At 41.3% G+C, this 21,574-nt stretch overlaps 1 protein-coding gene and 2 pseudogenes across 1 annotated transcript in view; 2 read left to right on the plus strand and 1 right to left on the minus strand.

Annotated features, from left to right (window-relative positions):
- Positions 1–21,574, plus strand: part of AVEN (apoptosis and caspase activation inhibitor) — a 169,525-nt gene that overhangs the window by 39,519 nt on the left and 108,432 nt on the right. Inside the window, exon 2 of the mRNA XM_045822231.1 lies at positions 2,286–2,463. Within this exon, the coding sequence (XP_045678187.1) occupies positions 2,286–2,463 (178 nt within the window). The remainder of the gene's footprint in view (positions 1–2,285; positions 2,464–21,574) is intronic.
- On the plus strand, positions 4,136–4,250 carry LOC123808994 (annotated as a pseudogene).
- Positions 13,790–14,925, minus strand: LOC123808270 (annotated as a pseudogene).

The raw sequence follows: 21,574 nt of genomic DNA on the forward strand, positions 1-21,574 counted from the left end.
TTTCATATAATAAGGGCTTGGTGATGATGAACTCCTTTAACTTGACCTTATCTGGGAAGCACTTTATCTGCCCTTCTATTCTAAATGATAACTTTGCTGGATAGAGCAATTTGGGATGTAGGTCCTTGCCTTTCACAACTTTGAATACTTCTTTCCAGCCCTTTCTTGCCTATAAGGTCTCTTTTGAGAAATCAGCTGGTAGTCTTATGGGAATTCCTTTGTAGGTAACTGTCTCCTTTTCTCTTGCTGCTTTTAAGATACTTTCCTTATTTTTAATCTTGGGTAATGTAATGATGATGTGCCTTGGTATGTGCCTCCTTGGGTCCAATTTCTTTGGGACTATCTGGGCTTCCTGGAATTCTATTTCCTTTACCAGATTAGGGAAGTTCTCCTTTATTATTTGTTCAAATAAGTTTTCAATTTGTTGCTCTTTCTCTTCTCCTTCTGGCACCCCTATGATTTGGATGTCGGAACGTTTTAAAGTTGTCCCAGAGGTTCCTAAGCCTCTCCTCGTGTTTCTGAATTGTTTCTTCATTCTGTTCTAGTTGAATGTTTCTTTCTTCTGGTCCGAACTGTTGATTTGAGTCCCGGTTTCCTTCCCTTCCCTGTTGGTTCCTGTACATTTTCCTTTATTTCACTTTGCATAGTCTTCACTTTTTCCTGTATTTTGCCACCATACTCAATTGTTTCTTTGAGCATCCTGATTACCAGTGTTTTGAACTGTGCATCTGATAGGTTGGCTATCTCTTCATCACTTAATTGCATTTTTTCTGGAGCTTTTATCTGTTCTTTCATTTGAGTCTTTTTTTTTTTTTTTTGTCTCCAAGGGTCTGTTACATAGTAATGGGTGGAACCTTAGGTGTTCACCAGGGCAGGGCAACCCTCATGGCTGTGTTGTGACACTGTATGTGGGGGAGGGGTCCAAAAGGGAACAATGCTGCTTGCTGGGCTCTTGGCTGGCTTTCAGTCACTTCCTCCGCTACCCACAAGCAAATTGGGCCCTTTGGTGCTGGTGTGTGTGTGTGTGTGTGTGTGTGTGTGTATGTGTGTATATATTCTAGGACCCTGTGGGTCTCTCCAGGGAACTCTCCTGTAAGGCTGGGAGTTTCTTCCACTGCCTCAGCCCCCACAGGTGTTTTCAGTGTTTTGAGGCTTTATTTCCCTCCGCTGGAGAGCTGGGTTGCATGGTCTGTCTTGCTCCCCAATTGTTTTTCCTGGTTATTTGCACGCAAATGTGGGACCTCCTGCTCTGTCAGCCTCCACCTTTCCCAGTGCGCAAGCTGCTGCCTTGCCCGCCCAGGTCCTCCAGCCACTGCCATGCTGTGAGTCCTCTCTGCCTTGGTTGCCCGTCTCTGCCTCTCCTCCCGTTTTGGATGAATGTTTCTTCTTAACACCTTGGTTGTCGGACTTCCATATAGTTAAATTTTCTGGCAGTTCTGGTTGTGTGTGTTTTTTTTTTTAATTTTGTTGTTGTCCTTCTGTTGGTTGTGCGAGGAGGCAAAGTGTATCTACCTATGCTTCCATCTTGGCTGGAAGTCTAAAATAATATCTTTAATATAATCAAATATGTAGTCATTGCTCACCTTCTTCCAATCATCTCATAAGTGATTTTCTCTAATCACTTATGAATCAGAGTGCAAAGAAGTTTCCGACATCACACCTGCTTTTGTTCATTAAGCCCTTTTAATCTACAGGTTTCTTGCTCCTCCCCCACCATATTTCTTCTCGCAGTTTATTTGTTGACAAAACTAGGCCTTTTATTTTTTGTAATTTCTCATATTCTGCATTTTCCTGCATGTGCCGTCAACCTTTTAATGCCTAAGACAGGAAACTTTTCTAGAATGCATCTGAGCAGGGTTCCCATTTAAAGCTTACAATATAACATTTATAGAGTATTTGTAAAATCTGTAAATTGAAAGAATTGATTTCTATCCTAAAGTCCTCTGAGTTTAAGACTCTTACAGCTTTGATTATTTCGGTAGGAGGAAACAACTATTGAAATAGGATGCTCTGGGGTAGAGTTTCAGATACCAGTGACACAAATTTTTTAGGTAGGAACTCCCCAGATTGTCTTCTCAAAGCTAAGTGAAAATTTACCCTGAAAGTGTATAGTCTGATGGAATGGGGTTATCTTGAAATATTATATAATATCCTCAAGAGCTTGGTCTACAAACGTGCTTCTAATGTGATACCTGTGTACTATATATTTTTTGGTTTTATTTTACTGCTGAGACTAGTTAGGTCAAGATTTACACTGATTATTGATTTGTCTCTAATGATTGCAGGTCGAAGATGACAGTGATGCAGAGACCCATGGAGAAGAGAATGATGAACAGGGAAATTATTCTAAAAGAAAGATCGTCTCTAACTGGGATCGATATCAAGACACCGAAAAGGAGGGCGATAATGAAAGCGGAGAATCACAGAGGGGGACAGATTTCAGTGTTCTTCTCAGCTCTGCAGGTATGCGTTCCAGCGGCTCGCATACTGCTTCGTGCTGTGCAAGCTGCGTAGACATTTATGTTCCTTTTCAACTGCATCTTAGTAACTAGCAATTCATCGTTTGTCCTTTGGATTTTAAATCCAAGTAAAGGACAGTGTGTCTAGTGCTTTGCAAGGAAAAATGGCATTTCTTGAAGTGGAAGTCAGGGTTTCCGTGTACTGATGTAAATGCCGTAAGCCATGGTTGAAATGGATAAAAGTCTTCATAGAAATGAAAAATCAAATGCTGAACTAGGCCCTTCTCAAGTGGGCAGTCTGAGAAACAGCACTGTTTTCTTTGATTTCAGAGGGATTGGTGCTTAGGTTTATGAAAAGCTTTATAGATTTTTTAGAATATATGTTCTTTTTTTCCTTATTTTGTAGCCAGGAATGTACATATTAGTGGATATACACACAGAGACATATGCACCTGAATACCAAAAGTTTTCTTTTTTGCTTTGGATGGCCTTCTCTTTCAAGAGGGTGAAAAACTCATTCCTTCCACAAATAGCTGTGTTTTTAAGATTGACTTCACCTTGAGTGGTGTGCAGCAATGTGAAATTGAAGAGTAGTTAGTTACAGGAAATAATGGGACAGGGCTGGTTGTACAGATGGCTACTTTCTATTGGGTGAGACATAAGAATTTGAAGGATGAATGGAGAACAGATTAGTGGTTTTCAGGGGTTAGGGATGGGCGGGTGGGAGGTGAATGTGGTTATAAAAGGGCACCAATATGGATGCTTGTGGTCCTGGTACTGACCATTATCTTGATTGTGGTGGTGGGGACACAAACCCAGACAAGTGATACAATTGTGTAGAACTTAAATACACACACAGAAGTGATTGCAAATAACCCTGGGGAAGTCTGAGTAGGATTGGTGAATGCTGCCAGTGTCAGGATGTCCATATCCTGGTTGTGGCAGTGTACTCCAGTTTTACAAAATGTTACCTTTGAGGGACCATGCTTCAGGCATATGAGAGTTCTCTGTGTTCTTTCTCATAACTGCATGTGGATCTACAATAACCTCAATAAAAAAAAATTGTCAAGTTAAAAAAATGTAAAGGATTAAGATATGTGAGAAGCAGTGAAATAAAATGAAAATAATATTTTCAGTTTCGAATTCTCTCTTCCCACACCTTTGATGTTGCTTTTGAGTTTTACCGTTTTTCCTATCTGCCAATATTTTTGAGTGCCTGAACCAGACTAAGACTCAACAGTGATGAATTCTCTCTTGGTCGAATAGTTGGAAAGAAAGAGGGAAGTGGAGTGAGTATGAGAGTGTGAGTCAGAAGAGCAGATTCTGTGTGCTGTCTTCATTCTTGTGGGGCATGCAGTGCGACCACCTTAGGTAGAGATTTGCTGATGGCATCCAACTCACTGACCATTCAGGGACAGGTGACTCATCTTTTTGCCAGTCAGATGAGTATTTTTCTCTCGTTACCTGCATTTTGGCCAATTAGGGGTTTAAAAGCACTTTTATTCAAGGTTGGAGAAATGTAAAATGTGTGCTGGTTTGCTTCAGTTTTTATCAGTTCTGCTAAAAGATTTATGGGGAAGACTGAAGTAGTGCAATAAAATTATCATGTGGACTTAATTGAATCAGTTGTGTAGTCAGCTACAACGGCAGTATCTGGCAATAAAAGATACTGCCTAGTGCTCGCTTCGGCAGCACACATGCTGAAATTGGAACCGTACAGAGAAGGAGAGAAGATTGGCTTGGCTCCTGCGCAAGGATGACATGCAAATTCCTGAAGCCTTCCATATTTTTTAGTGTCAACTGTAATTGAAAATAAAGATGCTGCATACGCATTTGAAAGTGATTCTCAGAATTCTAGTCTAAGCCAGCAGTTATGCACATTAGCTTATGATTTTGATTATTTATTTTAGCATTTATTTATAACTTAAAATGGTGTGATTTGGGTCTCAAAGGTATTTTTTTTTTTGGTAGTCTCTTTGCTTACTGATTTCTTAAGTGGCTTGTTTATCTGTGATTGGTTTCTTGGTGCATTACAACGGTCACATCTTTTGATATATTTCTTCCCGGCTCTGCTACTGATTTACTATTTTCCTTGCACACAGTGTAAGCCTGAGAAAGAGTGGCTGTGGTTTCTTCACTTGTGTTGGGGTGGAGCTATATTACTGGTTTACTTGTCAGTGGTGGAGATTCATTCTGTGGTCATAAAATATTAAGAATATGCTCTAGACAGGCTGACCATACTTCTTGGAATGATTCTCATTTTTAGTATACTGCCCTTGTTTGTATAAATAAGCACACAAACCAGGAAAAAATGTTGCTAGTCTGTTAGATGTGCACATCGCAGACTTTGTAGATATTTCCAGATTGCTCCCCAAAGTGAAGAGCTGTGATTGGAGGTGTCTGCCAATGTGTAGCACTCACAGCCTTTTTAATTGTAGCCAGTTGATTGAATGGTGTCGAGTTGTGGTTTGTTTGACAGTTATTTGAGCGCCCACTCTTTCCAGGTCCTGTTTTAGAAGCTGAGGATATGACAATACACAGAATAGACAAAAACCGAAACACCTGTGACACTGAGTTAACATTCTAGAGGTTGGAGGACACAATAAAGAAAAGTATGTAAGATCTTAAATGATGATGATTGCTCAGGGTACAAATAAAATGGGGAGAAGCTGTTACAATTTAGAAAGGGTGGTTGGCGAAGGTCTTACTGAGAAGATGACATTTTTATAAAGGCTTGAGGAAGGGGAGGGAGTGGGCAATGAGGATCTGTGGGAAGAGTGTTGCCGGCAAAGGAATAGCAAGTTCAAAGGCTTTGAGTCTCTGAGATGAGCAGCCACTGGAGGGTTTTAAGAGAAGAGTAATGTAGCTAATTCATATCTTAACAGGATCCCTCTGGCCACTGTGCTGGAGTAACCTGAAGATAGGCCAGGGGGGAGCAGGTAGACCAGCTGGGCTATTGCAACAACCCAGACAAGTGTTGCTGGTGTTTGTGGCCAGGTTGGTGGCAGCAGAGGTGGTGAGAGATGGTTGGGCTCTGGGTCTGTTCGAGGGAATTGCGTGTATAGGTCTTGTAAACATGGGAAGTAACATAAAACCAGGTATGGGTGTGACACCAGCTTTCTGGCCTAAACAGCTAGAAGAAGGGGGTTGCCATTATTTGAGATGGATAAAACTATTGGAAGTGCTCAGGTTTTTTAAAAAGGATTTTTTTTATTTACTTGTTTTTAGAGAGGGGAAGAGAGAGAGAAGGAAAGGGAGAGAAGCATCAATGTGTTACCTCTTGCACATCCCTCACCAGGGACCTGGCCTGTAACCCAGGCATGTGCCCTGACTGGGAATTGAACCAGTGACCCTTTGGTTCACAGGCCGGTGCTCAAGCTGCTGAGCCACACCAGCCAGGTGGAGGTGCTCAGTTTTTAATGTGTTAAAAGTGAGATGCCAGCTAGACATCTGTATTTGTCAGAGTTACGAAATAGATGGCACACTCAGTATAATTGGAAGGAAAGTTTTAACAAAGGAATCATTTACAAAGGTGTGGGTAGGACATAGGGAAAGCACAGGGATAGTACAGTGTGTGGGGGGGCAGGTAACAGCGAGAGGTTACCACCCCTCGTTGCCAGAAACTCTGAAGGAGAGATTCACGGAGAACAGTCTACCTTGAGAGGATGCATCACCTTTGGTTAGGAGATCTAGCCAGTGACGATGACTCCACAGGAGAAAGACAGGGGAGTGAATACTCTGGTCTTTAACTCCCTTTTTCCTCCATTCTTCTGCCAGGGCTTCCCATGAGCTTAGCCTATTGGAGGCCGCAAGGCAAGGGAAGCCTATTCCTGCCATCCCCGTAGACACACACTCCTCGGGCAGAACAGGGAGGCAGAGGTTGGAGGGTGACTCTAGAGTAGCAAATGGAAGAGACCCGGCTCAACACCCACCACCAAGTGCCAAGTGGACGATTGGATGAAGGCACCCGGGGTTCAGGATCCAGGCCTGCAGTGGAGATACACATGTGAGCAACGCGAGCCCTGAGGTGATGTGTCAAAGCCTTGAGAAGGCGTGGGACGACCCAGGCAGTTCTTAGCCAGAAAAGTCCTGAGCCCTGGACAGTGTCTGGAGGTGAAGAGATGAGAAGGAACCAGGGGAGGAGTCCAAGCATTTAGGGTAGAAGGGAGAACAAGGAGGCCGTGGCGTCTTCACGGTTCCAGGAGGATGGAGGCTCAGGGTCGCACGCAGCTGATGACAACCAGAACTGATAGTTGAATTTGACAACGTGAGGTTACTCGTGACCTTGACTGGGAGTTTTGCTTCAGTGGTGGGATAAATTCTTTCTTGGGTTTAAAAAGTACACGGGAGGAGAGACATTTGAGACAGTAAGCACAAGTAACTCTTTGTTTTAAGGAGTTTTATTAGGGAAGGAGAGTCATAATGAACTGTGGGGAAAGTGGGCTAAGACACATTTTTAAGGATGGGAGAAGTAGCTGCACATTTATTTGTTGATAGAAAGATCCAGAAAAGAGGGAAAACATAATTGGGGGTGAAGTGAGAATTGCTGGTTTTGTGTTCTGCAGCACACACAGAGCGTTGGAATTTATTGTGCAGTGGGAGGGATTGCCTATTGCGAGGTGTTTGGATAGGTTTTCACCTGTAGTCAGAGAAAAGGCAGAACACGTGGGCATAGACATAGGTAGGAGGGTAGGATGTGACTGAGGCTTGTGGAGGTTCTCTTCTAATTGCCACTGTTTTCTTGGTGAAAGAAGAAAGCTGTGTGTGAGGGCCAGGGAGGAGGAGAGACAGAAGGTAGTAAGACGTAGCTGTGCAGGGAGTGAGTGGGAGAGTGATGCAGTATGGGAGCATGCATGGCTGCAGGGTGTTTGTAGAAGAGGGCCACGGGAGGTTGTGTTCAGAATTGAAGGTGAGAGCAGGTGTATCTACCTTATTCACTTTCTGTGGCACAGGTGCACATAGAGTGGGGGTCAGTGGGGTTTAATCATGGTAACAGTTCAGCCAAGCAAATGCAGTGAAGTGAAGGACAGGAAAGGGGGGAGCAGAAAGACTGGCACTGAATTTGAGCCGGGTGGGCGGGAAGTGCAGGCTCGGGGAGGAGGTGGTGGGCAGCGATGGGGGTGTCCCCAGGGGACTGCAGGTTCTTCTGTGCACAAGGGTTGTCGACCTCCTTGCAGGGCGGTGAGTCCCACAGGCAGGAAGTGGTGGCTGTAAAGTCGGGTGCTCGATGTTGAAGTTTGGTGAGGGCTGGTTTGTAGATGTTGGTAACGTTATACTTTGGTGCACAAACAAGAGTGACTGGTGCTGGGCTGGGCAGAGAGACCGGTCCATGGAGGTTGGTTGAACATTTTGGTTGCTGTTCTTGGTTTCTTCTCTGAACTGTCTGCACATATTCTTTTACATTTGGCTTGTTTCTTATTGACTTACAGATATTTTTTAAATATTTTCTTGATAATTACCTTTAGATTTTATAATTATAAATTTCTTTCAATATGAGACCTACTTTTACTTTCATGATGGTGACTTTCGGTGCACAGTTTTACATTTTTTTTTAAAGATTTTATGTATTTATTTTTAGAGAGGGAAGGGAGAGAGAAAGAGAGAGAGAGAGAGAGAGAAAGAGAGAGGGAGAGAGAGAAACATCAATGTGTGGTTGCTGGGGGCCATGGCCTGCAACCTAGGCATGTGCCCTGACTGGGAATCGAACCTGCAATGCCTGGTTCGCAGACCGCACTCAATCCACTGAGCTACGCCAGCCAGGGCCAGTTTTACATTTTAATGTAATTTATTGACCTTGTATCTTACAGTTTATGCTGTTTTACGCCTTGTTTGAGAAATCTGTTTTTTCCCCAAGATCATGAAGGTGTTTTACTAAAAGTTCAAATTTTGTTTATTTTCTGAAGTATGTTCAATTTCATTGGCTGCTGTATATTTTCACAATCATTTAATAAAAAAAACAATTCATTGAGGTGCAATTGACATGTAAAATGTTAAAGGTTGTACAACTCAAGAGTTTGGGGATAAGTATACATACACCTGTGAAATTGTCACCACCACGGAGGCCATAGGCATGTCCATCATGTCCCAGCTTCCTCCTGCCCCTTTATTACTATTATTGTGTGTGTGTGTGTGTGCACACGCAGGTGTGTAAGGCCACGTAGCATGAAGCCTACCCTCATAACAAATTTGAAGTGTAGGGTGTGGCATTGTTAACTGTGGGCACGGTGCTGTACAGTAGACATCTAGGGCTTATTTACCTTGCGTAACTGAAACTTTTATATCCATTTTACAAACATTAGTGAAGTAAGGTGGCATAATCACTCTGCTTGTATTCTAGTCTTTGAAAGAGTATATAATGTTTTGGATTCAATTTTCTATTTTTCTTTAATAGTACGTAATTTCTTTACTAAGCACAAAAGTAACCAAAGTTAGAAGTAACTTGTCTGCACTGAACATTTTGACATTTAGTATTGGACATTTAAGTTCAGCTGTGATGGTACAGTCTTTCCTTTGTCAGCGTGGCTTAATCTAAGCAGCACATGGAGCAGGTCTGCATTTGAATGCTGTTCTGTCGTGTCTGTCTAACCTGAGGCAATACTGTTTCTCTCAGTAGGACGCGCAAGAATAGAAAGGAGTACTCGATTTGATGATGTCGACCTCTTATCTGAAATTTATCATTGGTTTTAGTTCTGCTTTAAATATAACCATGGTGCCTAGATTCAGAACTTATCTGAATTTTTTTGTTGCTAGCTTAATTAACTGTATTTAGTGAAGTCAAATAAAGTATAATTTTTCCCCTTGAATGTTAGACACATAATAATAGTTGCCGACAGAATTGAGCAATGCTTGCTGACAGAATTTATGTATCCTCATTTTTCTGAGAAATTAAAAGTTCTTGGGTATAACTGATTATCGAGTCTGTTTATTGAATAACCAGAGGCAGTGGTCTGAGTTGCTGAGCATTTAACAGTGGGCAGTTTTAGGTTAGGTCATAAATGAAGTCTACTCCTCATTCTCCCACTTTGCCACCTTCAGCTGTTCGTCTGATTTTCTCCTCATTCTCAGTGCCTGCACGTGCTGTGAAGGACGGCCGTTGTCACTGGGACGTGAGGTTCAGACTTGGTGTCTCTGCACAAAGCACAAGGCTCTGTGCTTTGAACTGTTTTTTGTTCCAGAGTTGGCTGTGCCACGCGCACACTTCCGCTGGGATTCTGAAATGCCATTTTGGAGGCAGACCTCTTGGCTGAGAGTACATCCAGCTTAATGCATTGTCTTCTGATAGGATTTCTGCTGTAACAGTGAACTTTTGCAGACCAGTGATACATTTAAAGAGCAAATTTCTACTGTACATGTTGTTGGTGTGTAAGCATGTTGGTATATTCGCACTAGGAAATAGTTTGTCACTTCCCAGTGAAGTGGAAGATCCAGCACTTCCACGCTTGGAGTTACTCCAGGAAATGCTGGCACGGGTGCACCCAGGTCCGTAGCAGCGTCTCAGGAGAGTCACAGATGGAAGCAACTCAGATGCCCGTTAACGGTGGAATAAATGCATAGATAAGTGGATGAACCTCTCAAACATAATGAGAAGTGAAAAGAAAAAGCCCTACATATCCACATAAGTCCTCAGTGGGATTTTATATAAAGTCCAAATGCGAGAAAAAAGTAAACTATGCTATTTAGAGATTCCTATTTAAATGGTAAGATGAAAACCAAGGAAGTGATTATTACAAAAATCAGCACTGTGTGCCCCAGCAGAGAGCTGGTGGGGGAGCGGCAGGCAGCAGGTGTCGAGGGGCTGGGAGGCTTCTGCGATGGTGGTAGTGCTCTGTTTCTTGACCTGGATGATGGTTGTTTATGTTTGTTTAATAATTCTTTAAATTGTGTATGAGTAAACACAATATCTTATTTGATTTACATATCTCTGTACAAGGGAAAAAATCTGATAGTGATAGAACTTTTGTTGCCAGTGCAGACCACAGGCAACGTTTTTGGAGAGAGCAACCTCAGAGCACCACCAGCCCATGCCTTCAGTGCGCAGTTGCCGCCTGCTCTGTGTGAGTTTCTGGCCATGGGCGGTGGCAGCTCATGCTTCTAGGTGGAGGACATGGGAAGGTGATAGTTTGTTTGAAATCGTGCTTTTCTTGGTAGGACTGGGAGCCTTTGGATTTTTCATTTTTTAAGGATTCTTCCTGTAAGCCTCTGAAACATGATCATGCCTTCTGCTTTTCTTCTTCAACAGTATTCTTGCAGTTCTGAGTTACATTTTACAAGCTTTGAGACTGGTATCATACTCTCACTTAACATTGAGACATAAAATATTAGATCTTTGAGCAATTTTTCCACCCCCTACTTTTTTTTATTCCCAAATGATGAGTCATTGAATTAATGCCATATGCTTTATCTATTTCTTTCAAGATGTCACAGATAACCAGAGTTAGAAGAATTGTTTACAGTGTGAGCAGAAGGCACTGGAGCAATACTTAGGAAAATTGTGTGACTTCTGGCCAAGATGGAGGCGTAGGTAGACACACTGTGCCTCCTCGCACAACCAAGATAGGGACAATGATAATTTAGAAACAGAATAACACCCAGAACTGACAGAAAATTGAACTGTATGGAAGTCAGACAACCAAGGAGTTAAAATAGACACGTTCATCCAGACTGGTAGGAGGGGCGGAGTTGGGCAGCCCGGCAAAGAGGGGTTACAGCACACAGAGCGGTGGAACCTGGTACATAAGGCATTCTGGGCGCACAAGACTGCAGTGGGCAGACCCTGGGCATGCAGGCGGCGGCTGGCAGATGTTGGGTGCGGGGAGGCAACCGGCAAACCCAGCAAGGTGGTGATCATGAAGCAAGGCAGCGATTGTGAAGCAAGGCACTGCACACAACCCAGGGTCCCAGTGCCGGGAAATAGGGCCTTGGGACACTGATTGAAAACACCTGTGGGGGTTGAGGAGCAGGGAGACACTCCTAGCCTCACAGGAGAGTTCATTGGAGAGACCCATAGGGTCCTAGAACATACACCCACCCACCCACACCAAAATCAGCACCAGAAAGGCCCAGTTTGCTTGGGGGAAGCAGCGGAAGGGACTGAAGTCTGAGAGAGAGCGGAGCAAGGGCCATTGTTTTCTCTCGTCCCCTCCCCCACATACAGCACCACAACCCAGCAACTGGGTTGCCCTGCCCTGGTGAACACCTAAGGCTCTGCCCCTCATATGTAACAGGTGCAACAAGACCCACCCCCCCCCCCCAAAAAAAAAAATTCGCCCAAACAAGAACAGATCAAAGCTCCAGAACAAATACAACTAAGTGACCAAGAGATAGCCAACCTATCAGATGCACAGTTCAAAGCACTGGTGATCAGGATGCTCACAGAATTGGTTGATTTTGGTGGCAAATTAGATGAAAAAACGAAGGCTACACTTAAGTGAAATGAAGGAAAATGCACAGGGAACCAATAGTGATGGGAAGGAAACTGGGACTCAAATCAATGGAGTGGACCAGAAGGAATAAAGAAACAACCAAACAGAAAAGAATGAAGAAACAAGAATTCGAAAAAAATAAGGAGAGGCTTAGGAACCTCCAGGACATCTTTAAACATTCCAACATCTGAATTATAGGGGTGCCAGAAGGAGAAGAGGAAGAGCAACAAGTGGAAAACTTATTTGAACAAATAATGAAGAAGAACTTCCCCAACCTGGCAAAGGAAATAGACTTCCAGGAAGTCCAGGAAGCTCAGAGAGTCCCAAAGAGGTTAGACCCAAGGAGGAATACACCAAGGCACATCATAATTACATTACCCAAGATAAAAATGAAGGAGAGAATCCTAGAAGCAGCAAGAGATAAGGAGACAGTGACCTACAAAGGAGTTCCCATCAGACTGTCAGCTGATTTCTCAAAAGAGACCTTATAGGCAAGAAGGGGCTGGAAAGAAGTATTCCTAGTCATGAAAGGCAAGCACCTACATCCAAGATTGCTCTGTCCAGCAAAGCTTTCATGTAGAATGGAAGGGCAGATAAAGTGCTTCTCAGGTAAGGTCAAGTTAAAGGAGTTCATCATCACCAAGCCCTTATTTTATGAAATGTTAAAGGGACTTATCTAAGAAAAAGAAGATAAAAAACATATATAGTAAAATGACAGCAAACTCACAATTATTAACAACCACACCTAAAACAAAAACAAAAACAAAAACAAAACAAAGTAAGCAAACAACTAGAACAGGAGCAGAACCACAGAAATGGAGATCACATGGAGGGTTAGCAATAGGGGAGTGGGAGGTGGAGAGAGGAGGAAAAGGTACAGAGAATAAGTAGCATAGATGGTAGGTAGAAAATAGACAGGGGGAGGGCAAGAATAGTATGGGAAATGTAGAAGCTAAAGAACTTATGACACATGGACATGAACTAAAGGGGGGGAATGTGAGTGGGAGAGGGTGTGCAGGGTGGTGGAGAATGAAGGGGGGGTAATGGGACAACTGTAATAGCATAATCAATAAAATATATTAAAGAAAATTATGTCAAGAAATCTAGGCTTGGCTGGTGTGGCTCAGTGGATTGAGCGCCAGCCTGCAAACTGAAGGGTCACCAGTTGCATTCCCAGTCAGGGTCCCTGTCTGAGTTGCAAGTGAGGTTGGGGGGTAGGAAGGGGGGTAAGTGGGGAGGGGAGGGGGCTGGGCACGTGAGAGGCAACCACACATTGATGTTTCTCTCCCTCTTTCTCCCTCCCTTCCTCTCTCTAAAAATAAGTATAAATCTAAAAAATAAAAATAAAAGTATCTATAACTGTGTTTCAGTGGAACAAATAAAAATGGAATAATTAGACTATAGTTTGGTCAGCAGAGTTGTCTGTGCATATTTTTATTTATCTTCTTCATGTAATTTTATGAAAAGTTAATTCTGTGAGGGACATTTTAGTATAGTGACTTTTCTGGGGGCAGGCTCTGTGTCCATTTGCCAGCAATTAGACTGAAAGGGAAAAGAAAGCATATCTGTAGCTGCAAAAGTAGCTGCTTCTACTTTTATATTAAACTCCGACTTTTTCCCCATGAAGCAGCAGGATAGTTGTATTGCCCTCATTGATCAGTTCATCCTTTTCTCTTTTTAAATGGTATGTATTTTATTAGTCATACTAGTACATTCTCATATTATAAAGGCAGTTTAATGGAAAGACCTTCTTTCGACATTTGAAGCATTTGAAGTAACACCAAATAGAACTATTCATTAAAAAAATCTTTATTTGGGTAACAACAAACAAAGGCAGGTTAAACTACACACAAGTCTTTCCTGTCTTGCAGCTGGACATTGAAGGGGCCTAATTTATTGTTCTCTTTTTCAAACTTCCAGAGATACAAAGCACAGCAACGTGTTTGCTGGACTTTGGGTGCCCTGTGCTGCTTGTGTTTTCCGTGGTTTTGGGGCAGGCTCTCCTTTGCCCGTGGGTGCCCGTCCAGCTGCACTGTTTTCATCCTGAGTGTCGTCAGTGTTAACTTTCATTCTCTTTCCCAGAAACTATACTTTTCCTGTAGCAGAACCAGCCTTGGCAGTTTTAATTCCTTTTCCTTTTTGTCTGTGACCTTTTGATTTCCATTTGTGTAGGAATTCTTGTTGATTCTCTGGGATTATTTCAGGACTGCTCTTTCTACCTCTCCTGGGCCTTCCTACATCTCTTCTTTGTTCCATAATTGTAGGTGACCGTTCTGGCTTCCTCGTCTTTCTCTAGTGCTTCTTTAGCTTTTTGTTTAAGTGGAATCATTCCCTCTTCTGTTTCTCTGATAAAGGCTATCCATTTTATTTCCCAATGATTTGACAGAAGGAAGTGTGGGTCTTCTCTATAGGTCTGATCATTTAAGTCAGGCCCAAATTTCTATAAATATCCAAGCTTCTCTTCTGGAGTTTTCATTTCAGCATCCATACTAATTCTGTTTTTCTTCACTAGCTCTTAATTTAGCTTACACTTTATTTTGCTTTCTTCATTTTTTATTTTTTTGCAAAGTAATCTTCCTTGAAAAGGATTAGAAGGTATGCATGTTTATGCTTTTGGGCAGGTGTTTTTTAGAAACTTTTAAGCAAATCCAGGACTATCAGATACTACAAATATTGATCCCTTAAATGCTTTGTGTAATTTTTTTCTCATTTGAGGATTCTGTACTTGACCTTTATCTTTCAATCTTTTATTTCACCAAGGGTTGTACCAGTTGGGAAGCCTTTCATGTAAATGGGTCTGTTTTTACATAATTTAAAAATATTTATTAGTCATTAGAAAGACCTTTCATATTCATGAGAGAGAGATTTGCATGGAGAGCTTCTGATTTTTAGCTTTATCTTCATTTATTTCTATGAGTTTTGTCTTTGATTTTCTTAATGCTTCTATTAAAATCTCTCAGGCAGTTTAACATGTTGAATTTCATTATTTCCAGAGGTGTCCAGCTGTTGTCCAGTTTGATCTGTTGCTTTAAAATTTGTCTCATGGCAGCTTAGTCACCAAAGTAACACTTGGTTTAATGGCAGATTTTGGTCCCTGAGCAGCCACTTTTCCCGTTGTCACCATCCCCATTTCAAACGTGTGAGAAAGGCTGTTTGAGCTGCAGCACTCCTTGTACGACTCCATTTCCTGCTGAGTGACAGGACGGCCCTTATTTACTTCTATTAACTTTTTAATTTCTAATTCTTTTTAGGTTTTTCTGAAGAGTCGCAAAGACACAGAGAATTCCCATATACCCTTCACCTAGGGTGATGTCCTTTTTCTGTTCCAAATTAGGGCACTAGCCTAGCCTCCTTTAATTTGTGACAGTTTCGGTCTTTTCTGGTCTTGGCACTGTCAAAGAACAGTGGTTAGGTATTTTGTAGGATGTTCCTCAATTTGTTTTTTTTTCTGATTATTTTCTCATGATTGGACTGAGGCTGTGGATTTCGGGGGAGAAATACACAGAGATGCCTTTCTTGTTGGATCTTACCTGTGAACGCAGGACACCAACATGACATCACTTCGATCACATGGTTAAGGTGGCGTCTGTTGGGTTTCTCCATTGTGACGTTACCTCCAGTTATCTGTTCACTAGATGAGTGACCAGTTCCTGCTCACCCTCACGGGGACAAGAACTAAGCTTTACCTACTACAGGGAGGGGTATTGAGGAATTTGTGGGCATATGTTAAAATAGTGACTGGATAAAAAGTGCCTTGGGGGGAGGTATTTTGATGCTATGCAGATACTCTAATTTTTCTTAGAGGCTCAGGGAAACCAGTTCTCTCAGAATGAGGCAGAGAATTGCATCAGATAAAAGGTCAAATTGTGGACGAATGGGTAAAGAAGTGGTGCATATTACGAGTATACAATGGAATATGATTCAGCCATTAAAAGGAATAAAATCTTGTCATTTGCAACAGTATGGGTGGACCTAGAGGCTATTGTGGTGAGTGAAATAAGTTGGTCAGAGAAAGACAAATGTCAGATGATTTTACTTATATGAGGAGTTTAAAAAAGAAAATAAATGCATAAGCAGAACAGAAACAGACTCATAGACAGACATAGTGGACTGGTGGTTGCCAGAGGGCAGGGGGTTGAGGGGATGGGTCGGAAAGGTGAAGGGATTGAGGAGTACAGACTAGTAGTTACAGAGTAGTCACAGGGATGTAAAGTACAGTAGAGGGAGTAGAGTCAGTGATATTGTAATAACTGGGTACGGCACCAGGTGGGTACCAAATTTATTAGGTGATCACTTCTTAAGTTATATAAATGTCTAATCATGGGGTTGTACACCTGAAACTAATATAATATTGTATATCAACTATAATTGAAAAATAAATTATTATTTAAAAAGGTCAAATTATGTTGACTAAGTACTTGACCTTTCCATTTAAGCTTTACCGCAGAGCTGTCTATATTATAAAATGGTGCTAATGGTCCTGTTCTTGTGTTGTTGACTCTTCTGTCAATTTTTTTGAAGAGTGGAATCATTTATATTAACCAGGTGGGGTTAATGAGGATACATTTGAGAAACAAGATAAAACATCAATAATGGATTTTAATTTCTCATTAATCAGTTACAAAATGCTTATTTTATTTCTTAGCTTTTGTGGCTACCAAGTAAGAAGCTATATATACAAGGGTTGGCAAAAGTAGGTTTACAGTTGTTCATTTAGAAAAATAACAAATAATAATACAAGAAGCAACTGTAAACCTATTTTTGCCCATCCCTGTATATATATGTGTACAAGCATGTATATGTATATATGTGTGTCTGCATGCACGTATATATGATTACATATATACATATATTGATATTAGGAGCTCCACTCCAAATGATTTGTATCACATGTCTCAAATCCATTGATCAGAAAATGTGTAGTGTTGTGCTTCTTTATGCAAGAGACAGTTATGGTGTCCTGTGGGATCAGGAGGTGCAGTCTTCTACAAGTTACCCCAACAGGAGTCAATAGTGAGGAGGCACGTTTCAGTGAGCCAGCAGTCATCCCAGCACACACTAGCTACTCTGCTGAAGTTGGGGCAATTCTACTGTAGCCATGACTTTCCTGGGGCGCTGTCCAAACAGCGGCTGGTCCAGAGAGAGAATGTGGTTAACGTGTTTTTAGATTCCTAAGGGGGAAAACATCACGGCATTTTGGTGTATGACATAACTATTTATTCCTCACTGCTATTCTCAGCAGCTCCATAATCTAAATGTATTTTGTTCAGATATTTCAGTTTAGTAAGAGGAAATCTGGAGTAATAGTATTTGGTACAGTGCCAGATATAGGGAAGGATTTCTAGCACTTAAAAGAATTGTAATGTCTTAAATATATGATCAAGATTTGTCAGTGGTGGTTTAATAGTAGTCAAATTGAATTTGCTGTACTGAGATTTGGCCTTTTAACTGTATATTATTTTGTTGCTCCAGAACAGATTTTTTGTGATGTGCTATTGTCAGAAATAGTTTCACTTCCTTTTCTTCTTTTTCCTTTCCTTTTCCTTTTCCTTCCCTTTCTCTCTCTCTCTCTCTCTCTCTCTCCCCTCCCTCCCTCCCTCTCCCTCTCTCTCTCTCTCTCTCTCTCCCCCTCTCTATCTCCCTCCCCCCCCCTTCTCTCTTGCAGAATCCAGCATTTCTAATTCTTGGGGTCATTAGAGTAGGGTTTGGGTGAGGAGGGAGGGGGTTGGGAGAGGGAGTGGTCTTGCAGGAATTTGCAGTGGTGAAGACAGCATTGTTGTATGTATTGGAGCCACCTTCTGTATCAGGTTGAATAGCAATACCTACTTTAATTTGGGGTGGGAAAGTAGTTGAGGTGTAGACATAAATAAATGTGTTAAAATAGGTCTTATTTATAGAGCACCTGGCTGGGTATTTGGTGCATTATATACAGTATTTTATTTAATCAAGATAACTCTGCAAGGTCAGTATTGGACCATTTTATAGATGAGGCAAATTAAGCTCAAGGAAGTTAGATGACTTGCCTAATGTCACATAACTAGTATGTGATAGAGCTGTAGTATGATTTCTTATTGGTCTGATTACAAAACCCACTAATGTCCTTTGTGCTGAGTGAGCTGTTGCCTTCTGCAGAATGCTTGCAATTGGTTCTGCAGTGATAGGCTCTTTGGATATATTATATAGAAAATGAGTCATTATATGGTTTGGAATAGTTATGTCCCCCCCACCACCCCCTGTAGCAGAAACAAGACAAAACAAACATTTGTCTACTTTGAAAAAATTATCATTGTTGTATAGTTTGGTGCCTTTTGATCTGCCATGACAATAAAAACATTTCTTACTTGTACTTGTGTCACTTATACTGAAAAATATGAAAAACAAAATATGGATTTATTTCAGCTCTACAATTTGTATTATTATGACAGTTACTCAGGAGCTCTGATATGGAAGTAAGTTTTTCTTCACTGCTGATACTTATTAACTCAAGCAAAAAAAGACAATTATGCGTTAAACTATGTATGCTGTACGTGCAAATGAAACTAATCAGCTTCATATTAGGAAAACTGATAAGGTATTACTATTGTTAATATTTTCCATATTACCTCTAAGGTTTCTTTAGATATCTTTGTCCCATAATTTTGAGAGAAAATGAAAAAAGATTGCTGCCAGGGCTTGGGTGAGTCGTGGCAAAAGTTGTGATTGTAATATTCATACACAAATTCAGTTTAATCTCAGTAGACCATTGAACATTTTTGCAACTTGATGATACCTATTTTTTAAAATTTAAATTTTTACCTGAGAATATGTTTGTTGATTTTGGAGGGAGAGAAATGGTTGGGGGAGAGAGATACAGAGAAAAAAAAAACATTGATGTGGGCAACATTGATTGGCTGCCTCCCTTTTCATGCCCTGACTGGGGATTGAACCCACAAGCCAGGTATGTGCCCTCACTGGCAATCGAATCCACAAGTTTTTGGTGTATGGGACGATGCTTCAACCAACTTGAGCCATCCTGTCAAGGTCGATGATCCCTATTTTAAAGTGAGAGAAGACTTATTTGCAAAGTGTTTCTGAATCCCAGGTTAATCTTCCTTAGTTTTGATTGGAGGCTCAAGTGATGTTATTTTTAGTGTAGGCTAGTTTTAACTATATATAGGAGCTATATTTTTTCCTGATATTTTGAAGCCAGAATGGTATTGCAAGTTAGCAATGCTTTCATTTGCATATGGTGTGTTGGGGTTTGGGAATGAGCTATGGCACTTGTCTGTAGTTATCCTTAGAGCAGGAAGTAAGTTGGGAGCTCTCTCTGTGTATAGCCGATAATGATAAATGGACCGAGTTTGGGGCAAGTTTTCTCTTTAGGTCTCTGCCTCTTTCTTCTTCTGTGGCACTCCCTTTCCTTTCCCAGTTAGGTACTTGACTACCTATTTTCATGCCCTGGGCTTTTATGCATTCATTCATGCTTCCCTTGCTCTCAGGCTATCTCTCCCAGGAAACCCATACATGTAAATTTAGTGTTCCTACTGTACGTGGCCATCAGGCCACAGCCGGAGAAACTGGAGGGAGTGTTGCTCAGGAAGCAGTCCATTTGGAGTGCTCACGAGTGGGACTGTACCAGGACACCCTTACAGGAAAGAAAGTATGCTAGGAAAGCAACAGGTAAAGTGAAATCATTTTAGAGCAGGCTGCTCGGTGAGGTCTTGTCAAGTTAAGACATTCCCAGTGCACTGGTATTTGAGTATTTGAAAGGTATGCTGTTAGCAAAGATATTATTAAATCTGGTCTGTGTAGGAGTGTGCATGTCTGTCAGATATGCAGTGTAATTCCTAAAAAACATTTGCTGTTCCTGATGTAACCTTACAATAATGTATCTTCGGCCCTATGTATTTGACTTTCTCGTACCTAATCATTGCTGCACCTAGTTGCTGTGAGCCATACTAGTTTACAATGTGATCATTTAATAAAATAGCACTGATTCAAGCAGATTGTCTTAAGTATTCTCCTTTGTTAATCTTATGCTTTTTTTCTTTAAAACTTAAAATCATAACGAAAAAGTTGTTTCTTGTTTTGAAACCAGAAAACAGGATTAAGAACTATCGTCGAGTAATGAATTCATAGCTGGAACAAGTTAGTGTTCACCTGGATGATTTCTTCAAATAGCATCTTCAGTCTCTTTCATTGCCCCCGCTATGCCAATAATCAGCAGTTGACTTAAAAAATATATACAGCCACATATGAATTGCTTTTTTCTTGACCACCTAAGGTCCCTATTGCTTTTCTGCAAGCGCCCTTTAAGATTCCCAAGGGTGCTAAACTACTCTTAGTTGAGTGAGGTTGTTGTGTTTTGAACTTTGATGTCTTTTCCCTCATTCTTCAAGGAGCATTCTAGAATGTACACTCTGAAACACAAAAATCTCAGGTACCATTGGGTCCATCCATATCTTTCACTTTTCAGATGGGGTAACTGAGACTCATAAAGTTGGGGTTAGACCTAAGGCCATATAGATGTTTCTTGGAGATGAATTGCTCAGATAAGTATCTTTTCTGTAGGTTCATAGACAGTGTGGTCTCTAAATCTTACCAGTAGACACCCCACTGAATTCTAGTTTTTATTTGAGAGAGGGATTTGAGTTGATTCCTTTGGGGTAAACTAGGACCAGATTGGTAATAGAAAGGAAGTAGAGATCATTTCAGAGTTAAAGGCTAGGAATATTCTTTTCTGAACAGATTCATATAGGATGAGAAAGAAATCTGGAGTCCCATGGAAGCCAAAAGGCTCTATCTGTTGTCTGTTTTTGATCGATCTGTTCTAATGCCTCTATGCATGCCTGACATGGACATGTATCTTTTTCTCCTGTCTATTTTCCACATTTGCTTTTGTTAGACTTGGGATTCAGGTTATTATTTACTGGTTTTCATGTTTGTAATTTATGTCCTTCTGATGTTTCTTGGGGGTGGGAACCCTGGAAAGGGTAAAAACTGGGGTGATTTTCATTTTTCTCAAACCCTTTAGGGGCCAATTTAATTTTCATTTGATAGTTTTGTTTCCAGTTTTTAAATGTACCTCTTCTCCCTTTTTTTCCCTTAATCCCTTGAGAGACCTCGTCTATCCATATTCATTTAGCATAGTCTAGCACCACACTGTAGTCTAGTACCACAGCAGGCCCAGAGGGCGCTCAGGAAGTACTAATAATACAAGAGCACCACTTGGTTCCGAATGGCCAGTCTGAAGTGCTCCTCTGCCTAGAGACAGGTGTGCTTCTCTCATTGTCTACTCTGATCCCCACATTTTTCTGGATCAGTTTATTTGCAGTTTTATATAGGGGCAGTACATTTTGAAATAGTTTTTCTGTTATAAACCTGGCTGCTTTAACAGGGAATTAATTTACCAGGAAATTATATTTTTAGAAGATCATAGTTTAGAGCAGGGACATCAAATTTATTTTCACCAGGGGCCACACCAGCCTTGTGGTTGCCTTCAAAGGGCCAAAATAATTTTAGGACTGTGTAAATGTAACTACTCCTTAACTGTTAAGGAGTTGAAATTACATTCTGCGCTTTGAAGGAAACCTCAAGGCTGGTATGGCCCCCAGTGAGGATGAGTTTGGCATCCCTGGTTTAGAGTAGAGTAGAGAACCTGTGGTTCTCCCTTTGTAGACATGGAGTTTCAAGGTTCAAAATTTTACAGACATA

The sequence above is a fragment of the Phyllostomus hastatus genome, unplaced genomic scaffold, assembly GCF_019186645.2.
Source record: "Phyllostomus hastatus isolate PE091 unplaced genomic scaffold, TTU_PhHast_1.1 phas_scaffold_501, whole genome shotgun sequence".
In the NCBI taxonomy this organism is placed as follows: Eukaryota; Metazoa; Chordata; class Mammalia; order Chiroptera; family Phyllostomidae; genus Phyllostomus; species Phyllostomus hastatus.